We start from the raw sequence: 25,059 nt of genomic DNA on the forward strand, positions 1-25,059 counted from the left end.
ATTAGGCTGCAGCCCCAAGCGTTTCTTGTCCAGCCTCTCCAAACACACAGCAGGGTTTACCCACACAAACCACCACGTTTTAACCTGTGTGCCATGTAATTGTTAACAGACACCTCCCGTCAAAGGCGCTGAGATGAGAGGTTTTACAGACAGGACACACAGAACCTGAGTGATTTACATAGGCCGCATCTTTACCGCCTTCCTCAACTCCAGCTCAGCTCCCAGGCCCACCGCACCTGTCCTATGGACATCCCCCAAGCCTCTACCTCAGTAAAAGGTTTTTAGCAGCACTCCTCTCTGCTCTGCAGAGGCTCCTTCTCACCTGCCGTCCCAGAGGGCAGCCATGTGTCCGTGGGGAGCTGTGCAGAACATTTCTGGAAGACCAGAGAGGTCCTAGCTGTCCTGGAGTCCTTCTGCCTGGCCTCATCCACAGCAAAGGCTCTGGAAGACCACAGAAAAGTTTGTCTAAGCAAGGCAAGCTTAAATGAAGTTAGAGAGGTTAAAAGCCATCGCACCACACCCAAACCTCTAGGAAAGCCTAGGCAATAAAACCAGCCTCAAATAACGTTACTTGGAGGTTTTACCACACTCAGAGCTGGTGAACCAATTGTCTTCTAAAGCATAGCAAAATTCACTTCTGGGCATGACTGTGATGATTCCAATTGTTTCCAAAATGGTAGCAACACTTCTTACTAATTGACAGCTACTTGGATGCCTCAGCTGCCACTGTGCTGCACGTGGCAGGCAGCGAAAGCAGGGGTAAATCGGAGACCTCGCTTTAGCTAAAAGTGAGCTCTCTCGTCTCTGACAGTATTGGGCTCACAATGCACAGATCAGCAAAAAGCTAATTCCTTGTAATGAAAAACAACCGTGTCTTAATTGTGTTTTGGCCTAGACATTCAGATATCCCGGTGCTCAATATCCCGGCTTTTGTCCTCAACACCATGGCAGGCAAAGTTTTGACACCGCCTGTAGGAAGGCAGAGCCTTAGCACTGGTGTACTCAGCGTGCACAGGGCAGCACCCTTTGGAACACACCCTGCACTTCCAAATCCCATGGGTGCTTTCGGAGATCTCCCTGGTGTGACCCCTCTTCTCCAGAGGGCACACAGACTACGTGGGCATCTGAAACGCCAGCCAGGATCCACTGATCCTGTCCTGCTCCCACAGCTCAGGCTCCTCGCTCTGCCTGAGAGGCACGCCAGGATAAAAGCCGGACCCATCGCTTCTTCCTTGCTTTCACGGAGGCTGAAACGCTTTAGTTCTCCGTAAGGGACTGCACAGCAGTCTGTGTGGTATCAAGCCAGGGCTAGCTTGTTGTTTCAGTCCTCTCCAGAGAGAGCAGTGGATGTGTGTGCTGAGGACAAGAGGAATTTGCTCTTAAGTTACATATTTATTATTCAATAAACCTAGCAGAAAGCACAACGTGATACTGAAGTTACTCCGTGAGAGTGAGCAGCTGTCTCAGTTGTTTTGGCACAGAACTGAGCTGCAGCAAGCTGGGCCATCAGGGCAGCCAGGGCTCCTGCTTATTTCTGCTGTGGGAGACGTGACCCTAACAATTTTAACGACCAGAGAAAAGGGTGCAGGAGGAAACCGGGGAACTTGCCACAGAGCAGGGGAAGGTGCAAGGTGATGCTCCAGGCAGGCTGCAAAACTGTCCTTTGATGATTATGGAAGTGCTGAACGCCCCGAAGGGTGCTTTCCTCCACCCTTCAGGGTGCAGTGAGGCACCAGACACAAGGAAGCCTTTTGTTCACAGCAAACAAAAGCCAAGCAAGCAAAACAGATTTCTAGTCCAGCAGGACAGAACAAAGAAAAATTTGGCTGTGTGCTAATGAGGGTGCTGTGGAGTCTTCAGCCAACAGAAGAGAACAATTAATTTTTACTGGATGTATCACAATGTCAGATGCTGAAATAACAAAGCTTTGGAGATGTGCTTGTCTTGGCTATTGATTTGCTTGTCGCCCTCCATGTAGCTGAGTGCAGATGAGGGAGGGGGTTAATCTGTAGCTAAACATACTTCTAAATCTCTTTCTTTCCCTCCCAGCCTTAGTAGCTACGCCTGAAACAAAGGTGTCACCTTCCCACCCTGAGGAATTTCATCCTAGTCCAACTGAATCGCTTGTACCTTCCAAAGTGCCCAGCAGCTCGGTAACTGCCTCCAGCACCGTGGTACGGGCCAGCAAAGCGGGCTGCGGTGAGCTAGGGAAGCGGCCATAGAGGGGAGATGCTCCATTGCTCCAGGAGCACAACCCCTGGGGGGAGCAGCAACAGCATCCCTCACGGGCTTCCCCACTGCCATGTCCTGCAATCTTAGGGCACAGCCCACTACCTGCTTTTACTTGGGACTAGGAAGTAAGTAAATTATTTCTTCTTGTCATTCTGCCTCCTCACAGAGGCTTATAAATCTTAATAGGTAGCTCATAAAGTGCTCTGCTGTCTCCAGAAAGTAGAGCTGGAAGGCCAACACGTTGCAGCACCAGGCTGCCTGCTGGCACGGAGCAGGGGCAGCCCAGAGATGGTGCAGAGGGAGTAGGAGAGGGGAGTGAGGGAGGCAGCCAGCCCAGGGGCCATGCTCTCCCACCCACCCAGCCCTCTTCTTGACTCTGGGAGAAAGATACTCTGCTTGCTATAACGCAGTCTAATATTCAGAGGGTCACAGTTTTAGCACTTGCCCCAGGCCTCCCAGAATCTCTAGCACAACATTTCAAATTGCATTAGTTTGGGAATAGAGGCCAACAATTTTTCCCCCCCCAGGCGATGCTCAAAATAGAAAGTAAACAAATGTCATTGCTAATACACGCAGCCCCCAGGACAGCAGCGAGATGCACAGACACTGCCTGACCCCTGAGCTTGGACAAGTCTCTATTTCCCTATCTATCACCCCAACATTTTCGGGACAGAACAAAATGTCTCTTTTTGAATATCAGATTAGGAAAGATTATCAAACACCTTCCCACTTGCATGCTGGTCCAGTTGGTGAATAACATGAAGAGTGGTGGTGGTTTGTTCTCAGTTTTCCATCACCTTCCTTCTCCCAACCTCCTGCATAATTTGCTCTGCCTGGCTATTTCAAAGCACATCTTTATTATGTACTTTTACTCTATTCAGATCACCATCTGTTTGTTTCATTAGCTGCCTCATTTGAGGGGTGGGTGTATTTAGCAGGGCATTCAACATTCAAAAATTAATAGCCTTGGAACCAACATCATCGACTGGAAAATGACAAAGTGCTATTCTTTGACTTTTTCAGAGACCTGCCTAAAAGCACCCCAATGCCAATTTCTCGATTCTTTCCCCTCCTCTTTTACCTTTAACTGAGAATCACTGCTCTACTTGCAGACCAAAGAAGAATAAATGCTTCACACGTTTCAAAGACAGGCTGTTAAATAACCAGGCTAATCCTCGATGGATTCACTTATTTATCCGAGTGTTCAGCTCTCAAAGAAACATGATGTTACTGCTGGACACCACCCCAGAATCCCCAGCCCCTCTATCCCACCTTCAGTGGGGTCAAACCAAGCAGAGACTGCTCCGGGCTGGCGGTTCCCAGACGGGCACATGTTTGATTAACGAGAGGGCCGTCACACAGCCCACGTAGAAAAATGCACAATGCCATAAAATAAGCAGGCATAAAAAGGGGAGTGTTTTTCAGCCACAGTACCAGTGCCACACAGAAGACAAAGGATCATTTTTCTTGTCTCTACCAGGGAGTGCAAGGTTGCGGGGACATGATGGCAATTCATTGATCTAGGAAAAGATCCGAGTCATTTCTTGCTGACCCAGATGGAGAGCAATGAATTCAGCCTCATGTCCACGTGCCCCCTTGTTCTGTAGCACAGGATGAAAAATAAACCCAGCCTGAGAAGGAAAAGGAGACTATTGCGTTGCATTTGATTATATTGGATTGCATTTGATTAGTGAGGGCAGCATGACTGCCGGGGAAAAACAGAGATCAGGCAGATGAGAAGCATGAAGTGGCATACGGTGATTTGTTTCTTCACTGGGCCATTAACTCAGCAGTAACCATCCCAGATGTTTTATAGTTTTAGATCCTGGATTTGAAAGGTTCTTCCTTAGGCTGTGACTCCTAGACTCACCAGACTACAGCTGAAGCTATAATTTCCTACCGGATAAAACAAGACACTTGAAAAACACAAACACGTCGTAACTAACGTGCTGATAATCAGCCTGAACCCAGGCTTCTTACAGAGAAGAATGCTGCTGCTTCTATCTGCACGCGCCACTGAGTATGAAAAATCACTGCATTAAGACAGGGTAAGCGGTGCCTCAACCCCCAGGGATGTCTGGTGCTACCAAGCCATAGCTGCTGTACTGCTGGGAGAGACTTCTCCAACCTGCTGCCTCTGAAGAGACGCTTGCTTCCTTCTTCCCACTGGCCACCTAAAGACATGACAGGCAGGGTATCTCTGGAGGGACAGGAGAACCAAGCAGCTGGTCAAGTCACAGCAGCGCAGGAGCCCAGACCAGCTCCATTGCTGCAAGCTAGAGGACAAAACCTGTTGTGCACGAGGGTACAAAATCCATACAAGACTGCCTCATCCCCTGTTGCCATAGAACCATTGGCAGATGCCAGGCTGTGAGAACGTCCCAGAGAAGTTCAGTGATGGCCTTCAACTGCTTGAGTTACCTTCCATCAGCAGGGCACTACCAAGCAGTCCTGTAAGCAGATGTAAAAGGACTGCAAAGGCAGACCGCAGTCCTCAGGCTGAGCACGTGCTGAAGCACCACGTCTTCACCACAGGGCAATGCAACATGAAGCTGACAGAGAGATGTAGCCACGGGCCCAAGTATGACAAGAAATTCTTCAGGGCCTCCTTCATTAAACTCTCAAACTAAACAGAGATGGGGGCAGACAGACCCTGTGATGTTTCCCTAGCAGAAGGGGGAAAGTTCCCCACTGTCACTCAGGGCCCTTTGCAGGCTTCTCTCCACTTGGCTGATGGTGGGAAGCCAGTTGCTCCCCAGAGACTGCAGCACGTGCTTGGTTCATGACAACATTTCGTGTTAAAGAGCTCCAGGCTTTTGTTAGGAGATGTCACAGCCTTAATGCCACCTAAATTTTATCTCTCCCTCCCTCCCCTTCACTTCTTCCCCACTCCCTTTGGATCTGTCACGGTCCATTTGATAAAGATGTACCGCTTCGCTTCTGTTTAAGGGGGTGCTTGGATCCTGTAACATGGTGAAGGGCTTTCAGACTGGCTTACCCCATGGCTCAGCTGCCATCCTCAGTCATAAGAAGAGGAAGACGCCTGAAACCCTCAGTGGGAAAATATCCAGCAGTCCACGATCTCCTCTCACGCTGATCTCGTTGCAGTGACCTGAAAAATAAAAATTCTAGGAGTGATTACTTAAAGGCTTTCTTACTTCTTACTTTCTTACTTCAGAAGTAGGGCATCAGGTCAAAATCATCATCAAAAGACAACTCAGCACAGCTCAGAAGGACAAGGGATGAACCAGCTAGAGGTGACTGTCTAAGCTCAGTTCTGCCTCTGCTTCCACTGAAAATAGCGTCTGTTTCTTCAGAAGAACATGAAATCCTCAGGTGTGCCTACACCGTCACGCTTTGGGTCACTCGGACATCGTGGCCAGCGCCTGAAGCTGCCAGTGCCACTCAGCACGCCGTGTGGCAGCACCAGCCGTGCGCGGGGCCTCGGTAGCAGCAGCTCCGTGGGGCCCTGACACAGCAAGGGCCTCAGCCCTCGCTGCTGCATGCCGCACAGCACACCTGACCTGTGCTGGAAACTGAGCTCCTCTGCTTGCTTTATCAGATTAATACACAAAAAAAATGCTATCGGCACACTGGCAGGCTCTTAATAATGAGTAATAGCTGCAACTGAGGCTTGATTAACGCAGGGAAGGTTTAATGTCAGCATCTGTGTGACTGAGACTGTGAGCAGAGATTAGGGGAAACACCCATTGCATCTCCAAGCTCCTGCCTGCTTCATCTTTCTTTTAAGCAGAACCTATTTTGGACATTATTAAGGCAATTGGGCTCATTAAATTTTTATATTTTTTTCCTTGTCTTTTGCAGACCACAGATTTTTTGTTCTTCCTCTGGTCACCATCACCATGGGAAATTAGCTCCTAAACTCCTATTAATTCTTTGCTTGCCGTCTTTAATGGCCTCGATCTTGCAAGGCTTTTCATTCATCCAGCCACCACCAGGCCACGCAAGCACCGGGGTGCTCCCCACCATGCCCCTTCCTCCAAGCAGAGATAAGAGCGCAGCGATTTTAAAAGCAGGAGGTGAGATGAAAGCGCCTGCTTCAGATCAGACACCGCTGACATTCCATAATTAACTTCACCTAAATTTTCAAAGGAAGAAAAAAAAATCCAGAAATCAGTTCAAACCACTCTCTCCCCCACGTTAGTCATCTCATTCTCACTACTGGTATCGAGGAAAGAAAGTGGGGACTTTCTTTTTTTTTCTTAAATAATATCACCAAGCCACCCTTCAAAGCACTATCTTGAGCTCATTTTTCAAATGTCAGCATAGAAGGCAGCCGGGTCGCTCTCTTCTCTCTGTAGTTTCCCATATCACTTTGGGCTACCTATGCGCTCAGGTTAAAAACATCACCTCTTCCTCCTACTTCCCCCTTGCTCCCTTCCCAACGGCGTAAAGCAAAAGCTGGTGGCATTAGTCATCTAACAAGGTGTTGCTACAGCCCCTGCACCCGTACCCCTACCCTTCACACACAAACTGCAGTTTGCATCTCTATCAGCATTATTTATGGCACGCCACTTCCAATACACCCTAGCTCCCTTCTGGGAGGCATTCACAGTCCGCGTATTTGTTAACCTGTGGAAACCCACAGAAATACCTCCTCAGGATTAAGTGGAAACTTATTCTAGACCAGAAGCCTCCACACACAGAGCTATGCAGAGTAACTGTTCCAGTAAGTCTGCAGATATAAATAATGCAAACAAGTACCTAGAGGTTAGAAGAAAATACAGAATTTAAATTTTTGTTTCTACTGCTGCCCTAATTTTTCTGAAAAAGAAGAGAACTTGAAAGAGTTACCTGGAGGTCCAGACTTTCCTTTGTCTTTGTTCTTAAATTTGCAAGAGATATACTTCTGTAAAACTGAATGGATTCAGAAGATTATAAATGGATGGATCAGACAGCACACCCTGTGGTCAGGAGGCTGGATCTTGGAAGATGACAGTTTTGTTGTTCCCAAAACCAATCTTGATGTCTGTCCCTGTTTCAGATGTTCTCACTTACGAAAGAGTGCAAATCTTTCTCACACGCCTGCAACGGAGAAAAAAGGAGTCATCTGTTAAGAGAAACAAGAGCAGTTAGTTACTTAAGAAATACGACTTTAGCAAAGAAGCCAGAAGCTATCTAGCTTCCTGAAGGAAGGTGACAGTCATTCCAGAATTATTTTCACACGCCAGACAGACCAACATGTGCTGCAAAGCCCGTAATAACCACAGCTTTCACAGCTGTGACTGCTGTCTCAGCACCAGGCCCACCAGGGCTCACAGCACAGGAACTTCTAAGCTGGGGGCCAAGCAGCTTCTGGAGACAGGCTTTGCTAATGAAAACCTGCTCCATTCATTTCCCAGGTGGGCACGCTCTTTTCTTTCTGTAGAAGCTCAGGTATGGTATTATCTTACATAATCCATGTCTTAACCAGCATATCTAACGTGACACCTCGGAAGCGGGTATTTAAGTCAGCTCCATTACTTCGGAAGCAGAGCATTCTCCAAATCCACTTTAGGTAATTCATCAGTTCTGCTCACTCTTCTGCTCTGTGCAGCCCACCAGGGGATACCGATAAATACAGCACCTCATGCATGAAGAATTTTTGCTCTCACCTTTGGATTTTGAGTAAATAGAAAACAGCCAAATATCAGTGATGTTTTCTTCGTTTGTAAACACATTTACTGTGCAGCATTTAAATATTTCTTCTTCAGGCACAACAGGTAGAATATAAAAACAAAAGACAAGTTGGAAACACCAGTTTTCATTAAACATAAAGGAAAAATACTTCCACATGTAACAATACACTGGAAAGACAGCCTTCTCCGTTGCAAATAACTCCTCTCAAACGTACCTGCTACCTCCTCGTCACCTGGATCAGGATCGTTTCAGTGAGCACATCCACACACCACTACAACAAGAGGCCACGATATACAGCAAAGGCTATATGAAGAACATGCTCCTCTCTAGAAAGTATTGTGCAGTGAAGTTTGTACTCTACCTCTCATTGCATATTCAGCAGTCACAGGAGACGGTTAATCTGTGATGTGAAAAATTTGGGTCTCTGACTTCATAGGCGTTCCTATGCATGGACATGTATAACCCCTTTGGAGGTGTAACACGTACCAAACCACCAACCGTATCTTCCTCTCCCTACCCCAAACCTGTGCAAGTGCTACTTTGGATGCATTGTTGAGCAAACAGCGTTTTCTAAGATAACCCTGTCACAAATAAATGAGAAGAAAAATCTACTCTGTCAAATAAAACATCATACTTCTTCATCACTGTGCTGTGACACGGCTCACATTTGTCAAGGAAACAGCAGGTATTCCAAATAAATGCGACAGACCACTCGTTCATTCAATCACATTGACACTGCCAGGGTGCTCTTCTAGAAATGAGCAGTTTTAGGTCAAGCTAGACTATTACCCCCTATTGTTCTTACACTGATGAAGGCTCTTGCAGTTTTGTGCTGAGAAATGACCACACTTAAATTTGAAGGAGTTACAGGCTGTGGCATTAAGTAATGAGATGGTTTTTTTGTTGTTTTTTGTTTGTTTGTTTTTTACCTCAAGGTGACTGGTATGAATTAATCTTAGGTGAGATCTGCTGAGGAGAAAGTACTTGCCTCTACACCGGCTGTTGAGAGGAATATAGGCATTGATGGTCCCAAATCAGTTCTCCATGAAAAAGTGGTCTTCTGTGTGGTCTTCAGCAACTGTAGGACTGAAACTCTTTGGGTGCACAGAAATCCTAAAGGCTGAAATCCTAAAATGAAATGAAACTTCACAGAAAACACCACAGAAAATCCTAAAGAACGCCACAGAAATCCTAAAGGCTGGATCAGCAGCGGTCCCCTCAATGTGTCCATAAGGAACCGCTGGGATTTTGGGAAGCAGAGAATCACGTTTCAGTTTAGCTATTCACACTATGTTTTGTGGGTAAACAGAAAATTTAATTCCCTAGAGAGATCAATCCAGTACTTTTCCAAAGGGCTTTATGCAATATGCATACCCTCAACTCTCCTTTGAAAAGCACACTTGAAGAGCGGTGAATTTCCACATGAAGATGCCTCTACTTCAAGTAATAACAGCACATCATTTTGGACTATAGCTCCCCAAAAGGTGAAAAGCCTCTTAGCTCTCTCACCAATAGATAACCGAGGCTGAAAGATTAGGAGGCTGCTACAAATCAGCAAGAAAAGACGCCATAAAATCACTGCTGAAATAAACTGCATATTTAATTTTTGAGGTGTAAAAATTAAGGTCTTTAAACAAATTGGAAGCAGAGAGAATAAAAATGATTAATCAGGGAGCTTAGCTGGAGAGCACGCTATTTGTTTTCATAAGCGGCTGTCTTCTGAATCAACATTTCTGAAGCGTAGCTCGTGCTGGGACATGACTGAATGAGCCAGCTCCAAGCTCCCCCCGTCCCCCCCCGTGGAGGATGCATTGTGGCAGCATCAACAGATCCTTCTCCCTTGCGGTGCTGGAGTGAATTCTGAATCCACAGCTCTTTATTTTGGGGGCAGTTTGCCAGTGTCAAACAAAGATTACTGTCTGAGCATTTTGGTGAGGGTATGTGACTTAATTAACTGGGATAATGATAAAACTGACATGCCTTTGCCAAGGTAGAGAGTGGAGATGAGTCATGGAAGTGAAATATGTCAGCCTCTATATTCTTTTCGAGACAGAAATATTTTGACATAGTATTTGGAGCCATTTTCTTTAGTCTGTGAAAATAACTTTGTAATAGAAAGGGTATTTCTGAACACTAGCCCTCTGAGAGGACTGCGGCTAATCACGTACCTCGACAGGAAGAGTGGCTACGATCCAGACATAAATTGGGTCTGGGCTTGGTGGGCTGAGCAGTTCCCACGATGACGGTGGTGCTCACATCAGGCGCGTGCTGGGGGAAGCGCCCTGACGTGGGACTCCAGCCAGACACAAACCCTCCACAAAGCATCTCCACTCGATCCTGGCTCACGCGTCTGGCACGTGGATCGCGGAGCTGGAGATGCACAGGGATGATGTACCGGGGATGCACGTGGTGGGAAAGGGGCAGGCAGAAAGTGGGAGGTAGAAGCTAATGCTAAAGGCCCTGCAGCTCTGCTGATAAATCTGTATGCAGCACCAAAGCAGAGCACCAGTCTCTGCCAAGGTCTCCAGAGCTTTGCTACAGTCCAGAGAGCAACCAAACAGGGCTGCTTCAGATGCCTCCTCTCTGCCAGCACAAACCGAATGGGAAGATAAGAAAGAAATTATGCACTTTCCATTTGTATAAATATGAGACATACGTATCAGTATGTTTTTATACACATATGCACATGTGGGTTTCCATTATCACTTCCTTTTTTAAAATAGTGTTTAAAACCCACAACAATTTATCAAAACTTCACAAGGAATGCAGAAGTTGAAGACCTCAGGTAGGCAGCTATAAAGCTGAACCAAACAAGACCTGATGAGAGAGGGGACAGCTGCACCTGTGAGCAGTATTAAAACACCGACTTTATTCAGGAATACAGAATACATTTTCAAAGATTTCCAGTTTACAAAAGTTTAAGACAAGGTTGGGTTTCAACATACAACCTCCCTTAAAGCTCTTACATAACATCTCAATTTCAAGTTGAAGAAAAAATCAAATCAGTTAAAAAAAAAAAAAAAAAAGAACAAATGAAGGCCACAATCCTGTACTTGGATACATTCAAGCAGAATCCAGCATGGTATTGAAATTCTTTCTGCAGTCACATATTTTAGTCCACGAGTGAGTTACAGCCTTGTGCTGATACAATATATTTCAGATCTAGTATGAACTGCAAGAAGAGCACTTGTCTTACAATTTTAGTTCCCGGCATTATATGCAAAATAGCTCCCAATGAGCAACAGTTAAAAACAGTACTTGCCATTTGATCACCACTTTAGAAATACAGCATTAAATTCCTCCTTCATTTACACATTTTTAAATATTCATTAAAAATTAAATTCAGAATCAGTGTCCCTCTATCCTTTTCATCATTAATAGTTTTTCTTATCTACTAAAACCATTTGTCTTTTCTAAGATGTCTAAAAAGTAAAGCGCACAAGATTAACAAGCTGCAGCATTAATTAAAATGAGAGTCATCTCCTTCCTCCACCCAACTTCTAAATCTATCACAAGGGCCCTATTAGCTGTATCAAAGTGAAGTGGTGTAAATAAAACTGATTTGACTTAAAAGGAGAAGAAGAACGAATGCAGAGTTATTTAAAAATCGCATTGCAGTCAGTGTTGTCATGTATGTCACTGCAGACAAGAGCAAAGAAAATTATTCAGAGGCTCTCTTTTAAAAACACTACTGCCAATTTTCCATTAGCACAATACCACCAGAGAGGTAAATTGCAATTTGCCTTACACGGAACTTCAGATTACTACCAAGCAGATTCACTAATGGCCTAATTTTAAAATACACAGCACTCTGACTTCAGCAGAGGTTAGACACTCAGAACTTCTGAAGTTTAATTTCATTTTTTTTAAATAACCCAGATCTTATTTCTAACAGGCTAAACCTAATTCCTTCATTTACCTCAAGCAGTCAGTCGTTTCTTCAAATTGTTTTGTTGAAACAAATCAAATATATTAATCCCTGCTCCGAGTGGAACTGCTCATTCCAGTGGTCACTATTCAACACAGATATGGCATCACCGTTTGGCTCTGGAGGAAAACTTTAATCTGTTTTACTTGTGTAAGAATAGATCTTTGAAAGACCATTCATTTGTTTAAATATTAAGTACAAAGGAAAGCTCCTGGAGGACTCACCCCATCTAAAAGGTTAAGAGCAAACAACAGAATGATTAATTCCAAGTTTACTGGCTACAGAAAAGAAATCCTACTATGTGGTATTGCATGAACATTTAGCTTCAGCCTTACAAGGCAAAGGAAGATCAAGGAACTGCAGGATTTTCAACGAAATATTTAATTTAATCAGCGTGGTTGTTGCTACCATGCTTCTCCAAAGATTCCACTGAATAATGCAGTATAGAGATGTATTAACACTACCAAAAGTGACACGTTATAAACAATTTCTGTATGATACTACAGCAATTTCCAAAGCAACCTGCTAGCAAATCTGTTCTACACACCAGAGAACTGGAGTACGATGAAAACCTTCCTTCAAATTTTAGCATGCCCTTTTTGGAACAAGGTACTGAACTCCTGTACTCCTCAAAGGTCAGTGGTCCCCAGAAGTAACAACAGAGAGGAAGACAAGACTTGGTTCTCTTTTTGGATCTCTAGACAATGATATGTAACAACACCCAGGAATGTAGTCAACAGCCCAGCAAATCAACATTCAATCAGAAAGGCACAATCTCCTTTTATAACTTGCATTCTTAAAAACTAAAAGATTCCTGTACAAAGATAAATACACCCTTAGCTGGAAGGGAAAATGTCACACCATTTAGAATGCTTCTTCCTCCTTTTTTTTTCTTTCTTTTTCTTTTTTTTTTTTTTGTAAAGTCCAAAATCTTAATGCAAAAGTTACATGAATATATACAGCCTGAAAGAGTATCTTTTATATATATATATATATATATATGTACACATATGACAGTGACCGACACAGACAGAAGCAGCAGGCTATGTCCACTCTTTTCCTACTTCTTAGCAATGCAAGGCAATGTTTTTCAGACACCACAGGCAAACAGGGTTTGCACGCACCCTGGTGACTTTGAACACACATGGTGAAATGCAGTCCCCCATGGAAGGCTTGCCTGAGGGCTACATGCCACACGATTTACGCTGGACACAATGATTTAGTTTCACTAGTGAAGCTTTAGGGTACTTGAATAGGAAACATAAAAGTCTAACGAAACCACTGCAAACTTTTCAATAGTACATTTTGAAGTATAAAACACTTAAAAAACTGCAACAGAAAAATGTTAAGGCCAGTTCTGATGCTGTATTATGTAGCTCTTATAAAAGGCTGAGCAGAACCCTAAAGAAAGGCAAGGGGGCGCCAGGGCCTGGTGCTCACCCTATGCCCACCTGTGCCACAGATTCAGCTATGTACCTGAGTTTAACCTACCTGTAGAAAACAGAACAACTGTCTGCTGCGTGACAGTAACAACTGTCTGCCTGGCGAGTTGCAAGGAGTGCTTAATGAGCCAGGTCCTGCTTTGTGCAGGACGGCATAAGTGCATTGCTTGAGCTGCCACCAAGAGTGGAATCTGCCCCCGTCTTACACGCTGCTTTACGATTGCTTCTCCAGTGCGCTTCAGGATAGGCTGCCTAAGCCCATAAGAAAAGGCTGCTGTTAATTTGTTTCCAAAGCAAGCCAAGACCATAAGCACTGGAGCTCTACAGTCTCCCCACAGTGCCATCTCAGTCCTGAAGGACCTCTGCTTGTAAATCCCTCTGGTGTCTGCCTCCCACACGCCATGTCAGTTGACTCCAGACATGGAAATGAAAAAAAATATACAGATATCACAAATCAATTCAGGTTTGTGTGTAGAAACTGAGCCTGAACTTGAGTCATTCCTCTACATATACCCATGCTCAAGAATTCTTGAGTCCTGAGCATCTAAACTTTGGAGGAAATAATTTACCTTAGATAAGGACAAAAAAAACAGAGGTTGTGGGAAAACAGTTTCTGTCCTTTCCATTAAACAGAAAATCCTGTTTAATGACACTGTTCGTTACATGGAAGAGAAGTGGGAAATGTGTCTAATACACAAGTGGAAATAATTTTTCAAGGCCAATTTCTCTCTGGACAAGAGAAAGACACTGCATTATTTTTATATTATATTATATTCTGTATACTAAGCACAAGCACAGCACTGCAGTGGCATTTAAATTCACAGCTTACCTTCCCTCTTTCCACTCTGAACACCTTTACCTTTGAGTTGTTTTCTCAAGGGTGATTCAACACCATGCACTGAAACACATTTCAGGGGAGAACATTCTAAGAGTTAAGAAAAAAAAAAAAGACAATGTTTTTCTGAAAAGAGAATTTCAACCAAATGAATATGAATAATGGCAAATGATAAAAAAGCAATGAGAAGATCGTAAGAGAAACTTTGAAAATTTAGAGTACTACAGGTACAAACAGAACTAAACCTATGCAATACACTACTTACACACATGGAGTATTAAACACATGTATCCATTCATGTACAGAGGCACGGTCTAGACGATGCTAACAAGCCCCAAACCTTTCACTACATCACCTGCTTTGAGTTATCTCAAAGATTAACAAAGTAGTCATTCACACTGAAGCTTTCCATGATGGGTATTTGCTTCAGGATGGTTTTGGTATTTAAGATCTAGCTGGAAAAGTTTTGGGGTTTTTGTGTGAATGGTATTTTGTTGTTGCTTGTTCAAGAAGAAGTGCATGGAGCAATGTTGTTTTGCCATGCTTGAAAAGAAGTCTTGCGCCAGTTTGTTGAGAAGCTTCAGTGCCTCTGTGCTCAGCCTTGAAATTTGACAGATAAGCCAACCTTTGTATTTTCCTGAGGACGTCCATGCAAATTTGGCCTTGATGCTAGCATCTGGGAAAAAAAACACACTTGTTTGCTCATTTAGAGAGCTGTTCTGTTGCATCCTCACAAGCTTAAATTTTGAAAATTACATTCAGATTGAGAATGTTCCAGGCCAGGAAGAGAAGGGTCAACTATACCATTTTCTGCAATTTGAGCACTGCCAGTGGGCTAGGACTGGGCTTCAGACCTCCAAGGTGAAAGACTGCCTCTCTCGTGCTTCAACAACCACCAGTTGGCACTCGGCAGTAGGAAGAAACGGCTCACACAAGGCAGCAGACAGTCTGCAATCAAGAGCTCTCTGGCATAGATTTTGTGTGCAACATCTGTATACATTACACATGCACAAATATACATTCATATACAGTATATATTCCAAGAAATACATCGCATCAGTTCTTCAGCGTAGCACTGTTTCTCTTGCTAGTCTGAACTGGAACCTGCTTGCAAGAATACTGTGGAGAGCTGATGTGACTCTAGCTCTGTCTTTGATGAGCCCAAAATGCTGAATTAAAAAATTAACTTAACATGGATTCAAATGAAGTCATCACTGAGGCACATTCCTGCCCAAAACCTTTTAGAAACAGCAGATTAACCAATATAGACAAGAAAAAGTAAATCCCCTCCTGCCCATCCCAAACGGGCATCCAAACTGAAGCAGTTACACTTCTCTTTCATCAACATGGTTGACCAGAGAATCACTTTGATCTGTTGTCCTCTCAAGAAGAGTTCTGTGGCCATCCATGCTGTCATGGACATCTCTTCTCCAACTGCTGTCCGTGCCCTGAGGGCTTCCGGCCACGGGGGTGTCTGTGCTCACCAAGCTTCCCGTCCGTGAGCGGTACGGAGGAAGATCTGGCTGATTAGGGGATTCAGATTCAGAGCAATAAGGGGGTGGAGGGAGGTCAAACCAAGGTGGTCTGCTGTAAGACACACAACATAGTGAGAGTTACTGAAAACAGCGGTATGGAGTAAATAAGTTTTTCAGTTAAGAATAAAACGAGCAGTATTTCTTGGCATTTCCGTGATGACTCCTATCAGGTGATCTCAAACAGACCTACCTAGGTGCCTTACACTATTCATGTCATTCCAAAACCTCCACAGCACCATCAGGTACCAAGGTTTCTGGTCAGGATGCAACATAGCTCATGACTTTCTGCTTAATACTGGGATTTTCATTCATGTGTTGACAAACAAGTCTTGGCTCACCCTCAAAGAGGGCTGCAAGAGGTGAGATTTTTCCTCTGTAACATTTATACAATCCGAGAATCTTCTTCTAAGAGAAAGTAAGTAAATTAAGCACTGGATTTATACCTATGGATATAGATATGAACACAAGAAAGCTCTGAAGAAACCTCTGTTAAGTGACAGAGATAAATGGCTTACCGTCTACAAATAAATAATGAACTGCATTCTACACAAGATGAATTATTTTTGCCATCATGATATCACACAAAGAGCAACTGCTAAGTAGGCACAGACAAAATGAGCACTGGATTCAATGAAATTGTTTTTTGGTTCTGATAGTAAACAAGTAAGGGACTGCAGGGCTTAGCAGACTGATATGTGGTCTCGGGAGCAATCAGCTCTGAAATTGCTGATGGTTTGTATCAGCCCAGGTGCGAAGCGATTACAATCTGGACTGCTGCTCGTTTAGTTGTCCTTACTAATGAAAAGATATCACTATTACGAATGTCAATATTAAGACAAGGAAGCTGCTGCCAAATGCAGCAGAGAAAAGAAACATCAATTATTATATTATCATTCCCAGATCCCAGAGTTTGCACTAAAGAATGCCAACAGAGTGCAAGTGAACGATCTGGATCATCCAAGTTCATACCATGCCCTTTTTATGCACCAAGGATATCAGTTCAGCAGTTTTGTTTGGAAAGGATTTACATATAGGGTTAAAATCAAGGTTAATGACCTACAAATAAAACCAGTATCACCAGTACAAAAAGTAACACACCCACAAAACTTCAAAGCACTTTCAGCTACTTAAAATAAGAATAGAGCTTTCTATTTGAGAGTACTTCTCTTCTGTGGGTGAAAGGGGAAGTGGTATAGAGCAGAGGGACAACACAGTTTCTTGATGCCAAATGCAGATCTCAACTTCATATACTTATCACTCATCTCCAACGTCATTTTTTTCCTTTTTAGTAATATGTCCTACAGCCTAGCTGGCTTTTGGCAAAAATCCAAATTCAATTTTCATGTTTTGATTCCAGACCGGCACAGGGTATTTCTGTGAGGGAAGCGATACATTTCTTTGCATTTTCCTGCAGTGCTCAACTGCGCACGCAGAGAGAGCATGACCTGAGTCTGCCTTATATGCCTTTAATACTAATAAGAGCAAGGGCATCTGACAGAATAGCAGCACAGTACCTCCATCAAAAGGAATAATAAGGATAAACAAGAAGCAGAAGTACACACAGACAGAGCTGCAACCAGCAGTGTGAAACTGGTGAGAACAGGAACAGCTCCCGTACGTACCTTTGGTCTAGCACAGCCTCTGAATAGGATGGTGGAGAGTCCAGATCCACAGGCCTGTGGTAGGTCTGGTTGGACATGTACTGGATCCCATTGTTGACGTTGTAAGTGACGCTGCAGTGGTGTGGGTGATCGAGGACCACCAGCCGGGACAGCAGGACGGGGTGCTGCAGTCGGTGCACCGGCAGGGTCATGAGATTGTTGCGTTTTCGCTGGTGATGCAGGACTAAGGCAAGAAAGGCCACCACGAGCACAAAAATGACGGAGCTGCCAATGATAGCGTACGTAATGCTAGGGTAGTAGAGGAGTTGATTTTCTGAGGTCACGTAATCTTGTCCGCTGCCTGCCTCTGCAAGACAAAAGGAGAAGGAAGCCTGAGGTAAGTTTCACTATAAAATTGTGTTCTTCAGCCTACACTCTGCTTTCCATTAGCATGCTGTATGACAAAGCAAGTTTTCCTTTTTTCTTCTGAATGGAAAGAAAATTAGCATATTAAAACCACACGCATGCAATTCAGAGATTGGATGACCATGACTCGATCCAGCCTCACTCGCATTAAGTGCCTGCAGACAAACTAACAGGGAGAAACTGAAGGACAGGAAAATAGACACCGGTATGAAACGTGCACCATCTTGAGAACATCTCCCACAGCCCTACCTATCCATCATAACTATTTTTCCACAGGTTAGAACATCCACTTCTGAGACACAAGCACACTACCTTAGCTACACCTTGCCAAGCATACTAGAATCAGAGATATAAAAGCCTGATCTTTAGTTTTAGTGATAATGTGCAGTGCAGTTGAAGTTTACGTGGAGTTTATCAAAAAATTTAGAAATCACACCCTCTGCCCTGGAGATCTAGCTGTCCAAAACAAATACTAGAGAAAATACAAATAGGTGCTCAGGTAAGTGTGTTTAGTTGGATGTTTGTGATCAGCAGACCTGCTGCTGGAAGAAATGCAAAAGAAAAAGGGTGTTGGAACCGCAGACAAAAACAGCGATGTCAGCCTGGTAAGACGTGATCCCAGTAAAAGGTGTGAAAACTTAAAAGCAAAGCGTGCAGTTTTGGAAATGAATGGTAAAAGCAAACAAATTTAAAAGATGGGTTAGGGCATAACAAAATGAGGAAAAGTCAGACATGATCGGGGCTGAGGCTGTGACAGATCCTGCAAGTGAGCTTCAATTTGATATGGAAATGGTCTGCAGAAAGGCTGGAAAAGGTGAGAGAATGCAAGGGAGCAGGAGCATGGCTGCAAACAGCAGCGGTAGAGGGAAGACTGATGGTGAGAGGAGATGAAGACCAGATCAGAAGAGACACTTCACACACCACACAGTCAACGCTTTATGTGCTGAAAGCACTGAGGAGTCAGCAAAGTTACCAAGTATTATAAAAAGTTGAAAGTCTGCTCAGAGTCATGACACAGGAGAAGGAATTTCTACCCAGGCTCTTGGCCCAGAGCAATAAAAGGTAATGGACTGACTTTGGACAACATCCGCACGGATCTTGAACTGCGTGCAAATCTTAGGAGGAAAAAAAAATAAGAAAGATAAAATAATGCAAAGGAGGAAAGACTCAGAGAAGCAAAATGACACAGACACACTGATGCGATTGTCACACTTCAGATCAGCGCCGGATCCAGCAACCACATTCTCCTGACTCCATTTCAGCACCCCGCTGACAAAGTCAAACGGCATTTAAGCATCACCTTCTCTTTCTGGAGAATTTCCATTTCTGTGGAGGCTGTAACTCCTTACAGTCACAAAAATAGAAATGTTATCCTGACACAAGACGTTCACCTTCCTCAATCAAGCAAAACCACGAGGCTGAATAGAAACAAACAAGAAATCCCAACCCCTTGACCCTCCAAAATCCACACAATTACAAGAGGACCATCTATCCACATTTCTCACTCCCTACAGCAGAAGGCTGGGACAGTAAATCTTAATATACGATTTTTCCTTTCTTTCACCTATCAACTGAAAACACTTCTTGGTCACTCACGACTGCAACTGAGCCACTTACAAGGTTCTCCAGCAACAAAATAATGAAGTATATAAACAACATACCTGGCAGGATAGAAGAGCTTTTAGTAAGAAGGGGCGAGAAGGGCAAGAAAGACTTTACCAGAACTAAGAGAGCATGATGATTGGTCCAGTTACTGACTACAAAGAACACTACTGCTCTGAATGGACGTCACTCTAACTGCAGATCAGAGAGCTGCTCTGCGGGCCAGCTGCAAGCCACATTTCACCACAGAATCATCCCAGTTTTCATGATATCTAGTGTCACACCATAAATTTATTTTCCCACACAACAGTGCTGGAAAGAGAGCAGAAATCATCGTTACCGCACACCACGAGGGCTCTGCCTCACACAGCAAAGTGAACAAAGCCTGTGTGAAGGAAGTCGGAGCAGAAGGGAAGAAAGGAGTGCACATGCACCAGGAAATTTAATTACAGCTCATCACATACTGCTACGGCTCCTCTAATACGCTGCCTAAATTCACCAGCTGAGTAATGAACGCTTGTCACATACCACAGACAAGGGCCAGCGTAGGGATCAGCCCTATGAAGACACCAACAAGTTTATTTGCAAGGACTGATCCGTGGATGAATACCACTGCCTGCGGTTCTTCAGCACAAGGAAGGCAAATATTTTATAACATCCCAGTAACATGCCACAAGCCTTGCGTTCAGCTTGGCTCACTAGTTACGGTGCACTGGCATAGGACGGAGAACGGGATGCCTTTGCAGACTTGATGAGACCTCATCAGTTACCATGGGATCACTCTGCAGCAACACAGCCCCTTCTCTTTATAATCACATCTTATCAAAAGGGAAGGAAAATGTGAGCAGTGAACTGTATGTCAACTTATTTTCAGAACTCTTAGGGTTCTCCGTCTGTTTAGGATAGTGTCTTCTAGGTCCCGCATGAAAAGCTTCCACAGATCCAAAGAGATTTTCCCAAAAGTCAGATGTCTTAAAGAAGGATCTCATAACAGCTTTAGGACAATCTGAAGAAAAAATAAAAACCACATTTGTTTTATCTGGTTTTACTGTCCTTTTCACACAACAGTAACCTACCCATCTTCCAAAGATTTGGGGTAGGTTTGCACTTAATATACAGTTTTGGATCTCTGGGATTACTGTGGCTAACCAGTTGTTTGCCACTAATGATCTATTCCTTCTCAAGTTTTTAGATTTATGGCTTGTATTCCCACTTATTCCCACCTAATCTTTGAGAACAAGAGCAATCTAAGGGCCCGTGTACCCTAGCGAACACAGGGCAGTGTAGATCTCTCTGACCACAAGCACAGCCACAACAGTGCAGCTTGGAAGAGCACTACCTGGCGAAGCCTTTGTTTGTACTGCTGGTATTGCCTTGGGGATCTAAATTAGCATCTCCATCAGTTCAGAGAGTACCAGTTTGTCTATGCCAAGCATGATGCTGCACTGAGGAGCACAGATATAGCCTCTGAAGAGGGAAAAAAAATCAGGCTGCATCTGTCAAGTCCTCTTTCTTGAGCCCTGGGCAGTGCCGAGTACTTTACTAGAGATGTTCTCTCCCCACGCAAACAATCCAGGTCCCTAAACAGGCAGTCTCTGTACCCACAGAGTGCACCATACCCCAGAAACGGACTTCTGCCTAGGAAGATTCAGCTACCACTCAAATACTTTCTTACACTACAAAAACATACCTATTCTTGCCTGGGAGGTGCGTTTTCTAGCTGAAAATACAAAATCCTAAAGTCTCTTAGCAAAAGACAGTCACAAACGAAGTCCAGGGGTATTCCACTTCCACTGTGGTACAGTTTAAACCAAGACCAATTTATGTCTCAGCTTCTCCTTTTTCCCTAGCAAAATCATTAAAAGAAAAGCTGTAAAAGATGAAAGTAACGTTACCTGAGCCTGTCATCAGTGCTTGACTTGCAGTCCTAGAGAAAATACTTGCCATGCGAAGAAAAGGAATTAACTTCTCTTAATGGTCTCCTTCCAAAATAATGTTCCAGAAAGACAACTAATCTATATGGCACCTAGAAGCAGCAGAACTATGAGACAGTTTTGACTGCAAGAAACATTTAGAGCATGCTTTTTCGTCATTATCAGATCCTGTTGAAATGAGTGACTTATTGATGATCCCGCACATTCTCCCATGCCCTTGCAGTGCCTCAGCTCTTCCGTCCCTCTAACATGCGGAACACAAGGGAAGGTACACGTGCTCCCTCTCCTCTTACTGCTTTGTCTTGACAGTGCCTTTGACTGTGAGGAGAAAGCTTTGCACAAAGAGAAAATGGGGTGCAAACAGCTGCTTCCAAAGATGTGTCATCCCAGTTTGCTGCGGAGTCCTGAGAGTACACAGGGGCATGGAAGGGAATGATGGGAAGCTGAGACTGCTTTATGAAGCTGTACGAACTTTGTGTGCCTTAGAGGGAGAAGGTGAGATACAACACCTGAGAAATCTTAGCTGGACATGCAATACTACTTCAGAAAGAAAAAGCTGCAATCCTTTCGTTCTGCTCCAGTAACTTTCAGCAAATGTTTACACATCGCAGAAGTCACTGAACTGAATTTCCTGGTAATTCAGTCTTCTTCTCCCAGAAGCAGCAGGTATTATCCAGTCAGGTTTTAAAAGTTCTGTCTGCTCTTCTATTAAATGCAAATTCACCAAAAAAAAAAGGTGAGCAGGCAGTCTAATTTAGCTTAAATTCATGGAGTATTTATTCTTTCATGTTTTTTTTCCCTGAAGAAGATCTATGTTTTCTAATCACACCACGTATAAACAGTTTATCAATGCCACTTATGCTTATTAAACCTTATTACCTGGGAAATGCTGAATCTGCAGACCGGAGATTTTTGGAGTGTAAAAACCTTTGTGAATAATTTAGGAAAAGAGTGATAAAGGAAACATAACGGGTTGTGCTCAGAGGGCTATCTTATTGACTGTGAACAAATTTGCTGTCTCAAAGTTTTTAAAAAGATCTGAGTAACTGCATTAAGTCTGCCAGACACTGGGATGAGGGGCTATTATTTTATCTTTCGCAATTCTCTGCTCAAGCCTGGCTTTTCACAGTTCATCAGAGAAAAAGCTTTTGAAATCCATAATCTGAGCAGACATCTGTAGCCTTAATGAACACAAGTCACGGTCCATCTCCAACAAAGACGCTACTGTAACAACACATTTAAATTCCAACTGGTTAAAGAGCAGATCTGCAGCTTGGAAGGTTAGAGACGACAAAAATCAAACACAGCCGGGCAGAGCCTCCACCCTGTATTTACTTTTTGTGCTGCACTAGTTCCTAGGGCATCCCGCTACATCTCCCAACCTTAAATTTCTCTTCTTTGATGACTTTATGTTCCATTAAGACAAGCCTTAAATAGATTTGTGCACTAGACTTTCAAAATATTCTTTGTCTAAGTGACGACCTTTCTAACCTTGTTATTTATTTAACTCCCCCGACTGTCCTTTTCCAAGCTACAAATACAACCTAATCCAGACAGCACAGGCCCTTGACTTCAGGCAGTTTCATGCTCCATTACCATTTGTTCTCCCTCCCCCATACAGCCTCATATTTCCCTTAGACACCTGAGAGAAGGATTTGTTTTCAACTGCATCAAAAGAAGATCATTCCAGTCCTGCTTTGGCGTTCTGTGTTTCAGGCACAGAGGAGAGATTTGTTATTAGAGGTGTTACACATGCTAGACAGACGGTAGCTATGGGTATTGGCCAAAATCATACGGTATGATTACACCTGATTAGGTGCTTGGCAAGTGCAGAAGATTTCTAGGAAATGAGCAGATTGAAACCCCTGATTCCTTCCAGGTACATCTACAAGAGCGATGGCTTCACATCAAGACAACACCGAGCTGCACAGATGTCCTGGCCTGAAAGGGCCCCAGGCTATTCGGTGTTTCACCCGGTGCTGACCAGTGTTTGAGAAATGCTGGATACAGCGATAACAAGTGTATGCGAAGTACAGATGTTACTGCCCCTCTGCACTGCTGTCCCTTTCTGAGGGACAAATGCTATGCCCAGACGGGCTGTTTTGTGTTGTCTTGGTCCACCACCGTGCAGACTGCCCACAGCTCCTGGTTTGTAGAAGGGCTCTCAGGGCCTTCTCCCAAGACCTTCTGTACCGACAAGAACCACACCTTCCACAAAAGCATAAGCATTTCAAACATTAATCAGAAGTCTAAATAGCACTGCGTGCTCTGTCTTTGCCTATTCTTTCGGATGACTGAAAAGAACGTAATGAAGGAGGGTTTCCCCGTACTATGTACTGTCCAGGCTCTGAGCAAGACACTGGCCATCGTCCCGCAGAATTTAAGGCCATGCCTAAGCCAGAGGACACGCACACAACATACGGACACATACAACTAGCCGGCGAAGCACAGATCAACCTGCAGACAGCATTAGTCAGCAAAAGCAGCAGCAGTCTCAGCACATCTCATTCAGTGCGTCGGGTGAGTACATCGCCCATGCCGTCCTCCCCAGACGTAAGCCCCTCATCCTGACCACGTACCAGGAGAGCAGTGCTTTTAAGTCTGTGCAGCTGCGGGAAGAGCAGCTGAGTCATCAGTCTGCAGATCAAGAGCCTCACCTCTCACATGCCCTTCTTTTTATCTTCTGCAGGGTTGGATAATTATTCCATTGCACTTCACACATTGCAGTTTAAACATTAAAAGAAAAAGAAAAAGAAAGAAAAACATAAAAAAGCAGCAAACTGAGCAAATAAGTAGAGAACTAAGAAATACTTAGCAGTAGCCATGGCAACTAAAGTTCTAAAATTAACTTGACAGCAGTGTGAAAGCCTGCAAAGCCAAAATGTGCCATTGAGCATGGAAACAAAAGGGCCAAGCTCGGCACCTGGATGGAAGCCAAGGAGAAAAGTGTTACTAGAAGGCAATTCAGGATCACCAACATTGATCTAAGCAGCGCTTCCTGGACATATCAGTCCAAAAGGCTGGTGTTTTGATTATTAATTCACAGTCAGAATAGAAACGGCATAAAAGCAGGGAAAGAACACAAAAGGAATGAACGTTCTCCTACCAAAGTCCTCCTCTCTAGGTAGAGGGTTTAGTTGCTTCTGTTGGCTTCCTTTTTCTCTTTTAAAAGGGGATATTGAAATCAAGGAGAATGGCAAGGAGTTTGTTACTGTACATTTCTCCTAACAATGTTTTGTGACAGAAAGGTGCCCCTCAGCAAGAGCCCGATGCGCTGAAAGCTCAAGGGGCTTCCAGTGTTACTGTCGCCCTCCCAGCCACCTAGTCAAACCACTTCTAGAGAAGGAAAATGTCAAACAGCACCACTACATCTAGGGCTCTTTTGAAATGCATGCTAATGGTGGCCCAAGCTTACCAAATAAAGCAAAAAGTGCTTCAAAGAAAAACTGCACTCTCTTTGTACGACAAGCGGGCTCTTGTCAAGACCTGTGCCAACCAGCAGCATCCCAGCTACTAGCCCCAGTACGAGCACTGCATCCAAACCAGAAATAACAGCCAACGGTCCTGTGCCACAGCCTGCTCCTTCCCCCTCATCTCCCAGGAGATGTTCCAGTCTTGCCTTTGAGTGACAAGCAGCATTCCCCAGCTGCACAAAGAGTCCAGATTCTGATTACCTGGATTAGCTCTGTAATCCACTGCGTACAATTAATGAGCAGTACTGAATAGTCTTGAAAGTAAACGTGAAAAATAATGAAACAGGAAGTACTTGGTCCTACAGCTGGAACAACATTATGTCACCTGTGTACGGGATGTCTCCAGGACCCCCTCCCCACCAAACCTCAGCAAGGTGACACAGGTGGAAGGTCACCAAGGTTCTTGAGAGG

General features: G+C 44.1%; 1 protein-coding gene and 1 long non-coding RNA gene across 2 annotated transcripts in view; both read right to left on the bottom strand.

The window, feature by feature from the left end:
- Positions 1 to 328: 328 nt before the first annotated feature.
- On the bottom strand, positions 329 to 7,389 carry LOC118168121. Its single transcript, XR_004751375.1, has 3 exons — positions 7,048 to 7,389; positions 5,231 to 5,344; positions 329 to 441 (listed from the first exon to the last, which is right to left on the bottom strand). It is a non-coding gene; the product is annotated as an uncharacterized LOC118168121 (long non-coding RNA).
- Positions 7,390 to 10,720: 3,331 nt separating this feature from the next.
- LDLRAD3 (low density lipoprotein receptor class A domain containing 3) overlaps positions 10,721 to 25,059 on the bottom strand; it is an 83,575-nt gene continuing 69,236 nt past the window's right edge. Inside the window, exons 5-6 of the mRNA XM_035327538.1 lie at positions 17,235 to 17,580; positions 10,721 to 15,664 (exon numbers count right to left, since the gene is read on the bottom strand). Of these exons, the coding sequence (XP_035183429.1) occupies positions 15,403 to 15,664; positions 17,235 to 17,580 (608 nt within the window). The 3' untranslated portion in view covers positions 10,721 to 15,402. The remainder of the gene's footprint in view (positions 15,665 to 17,234; positions 17,581 to 25,059) is intronic.

This window comes from Oxyura jamaicensis, chromosome 5 (assembly GCF_011077185.1).
Source record: "Oxyura jamaicensis isolate SHBP4307 breed ruddy duck chromosome 5, BPBGC_Ojam_1.0, whole genome shotgun sequence".
Taxonomy (NCBI): domain Eukaryota; kingdom Metazoa; phylum Chordata; class Aves; order Anseriformes; family Anatidae; genus Oxyura; species Oxyura jamaicensis.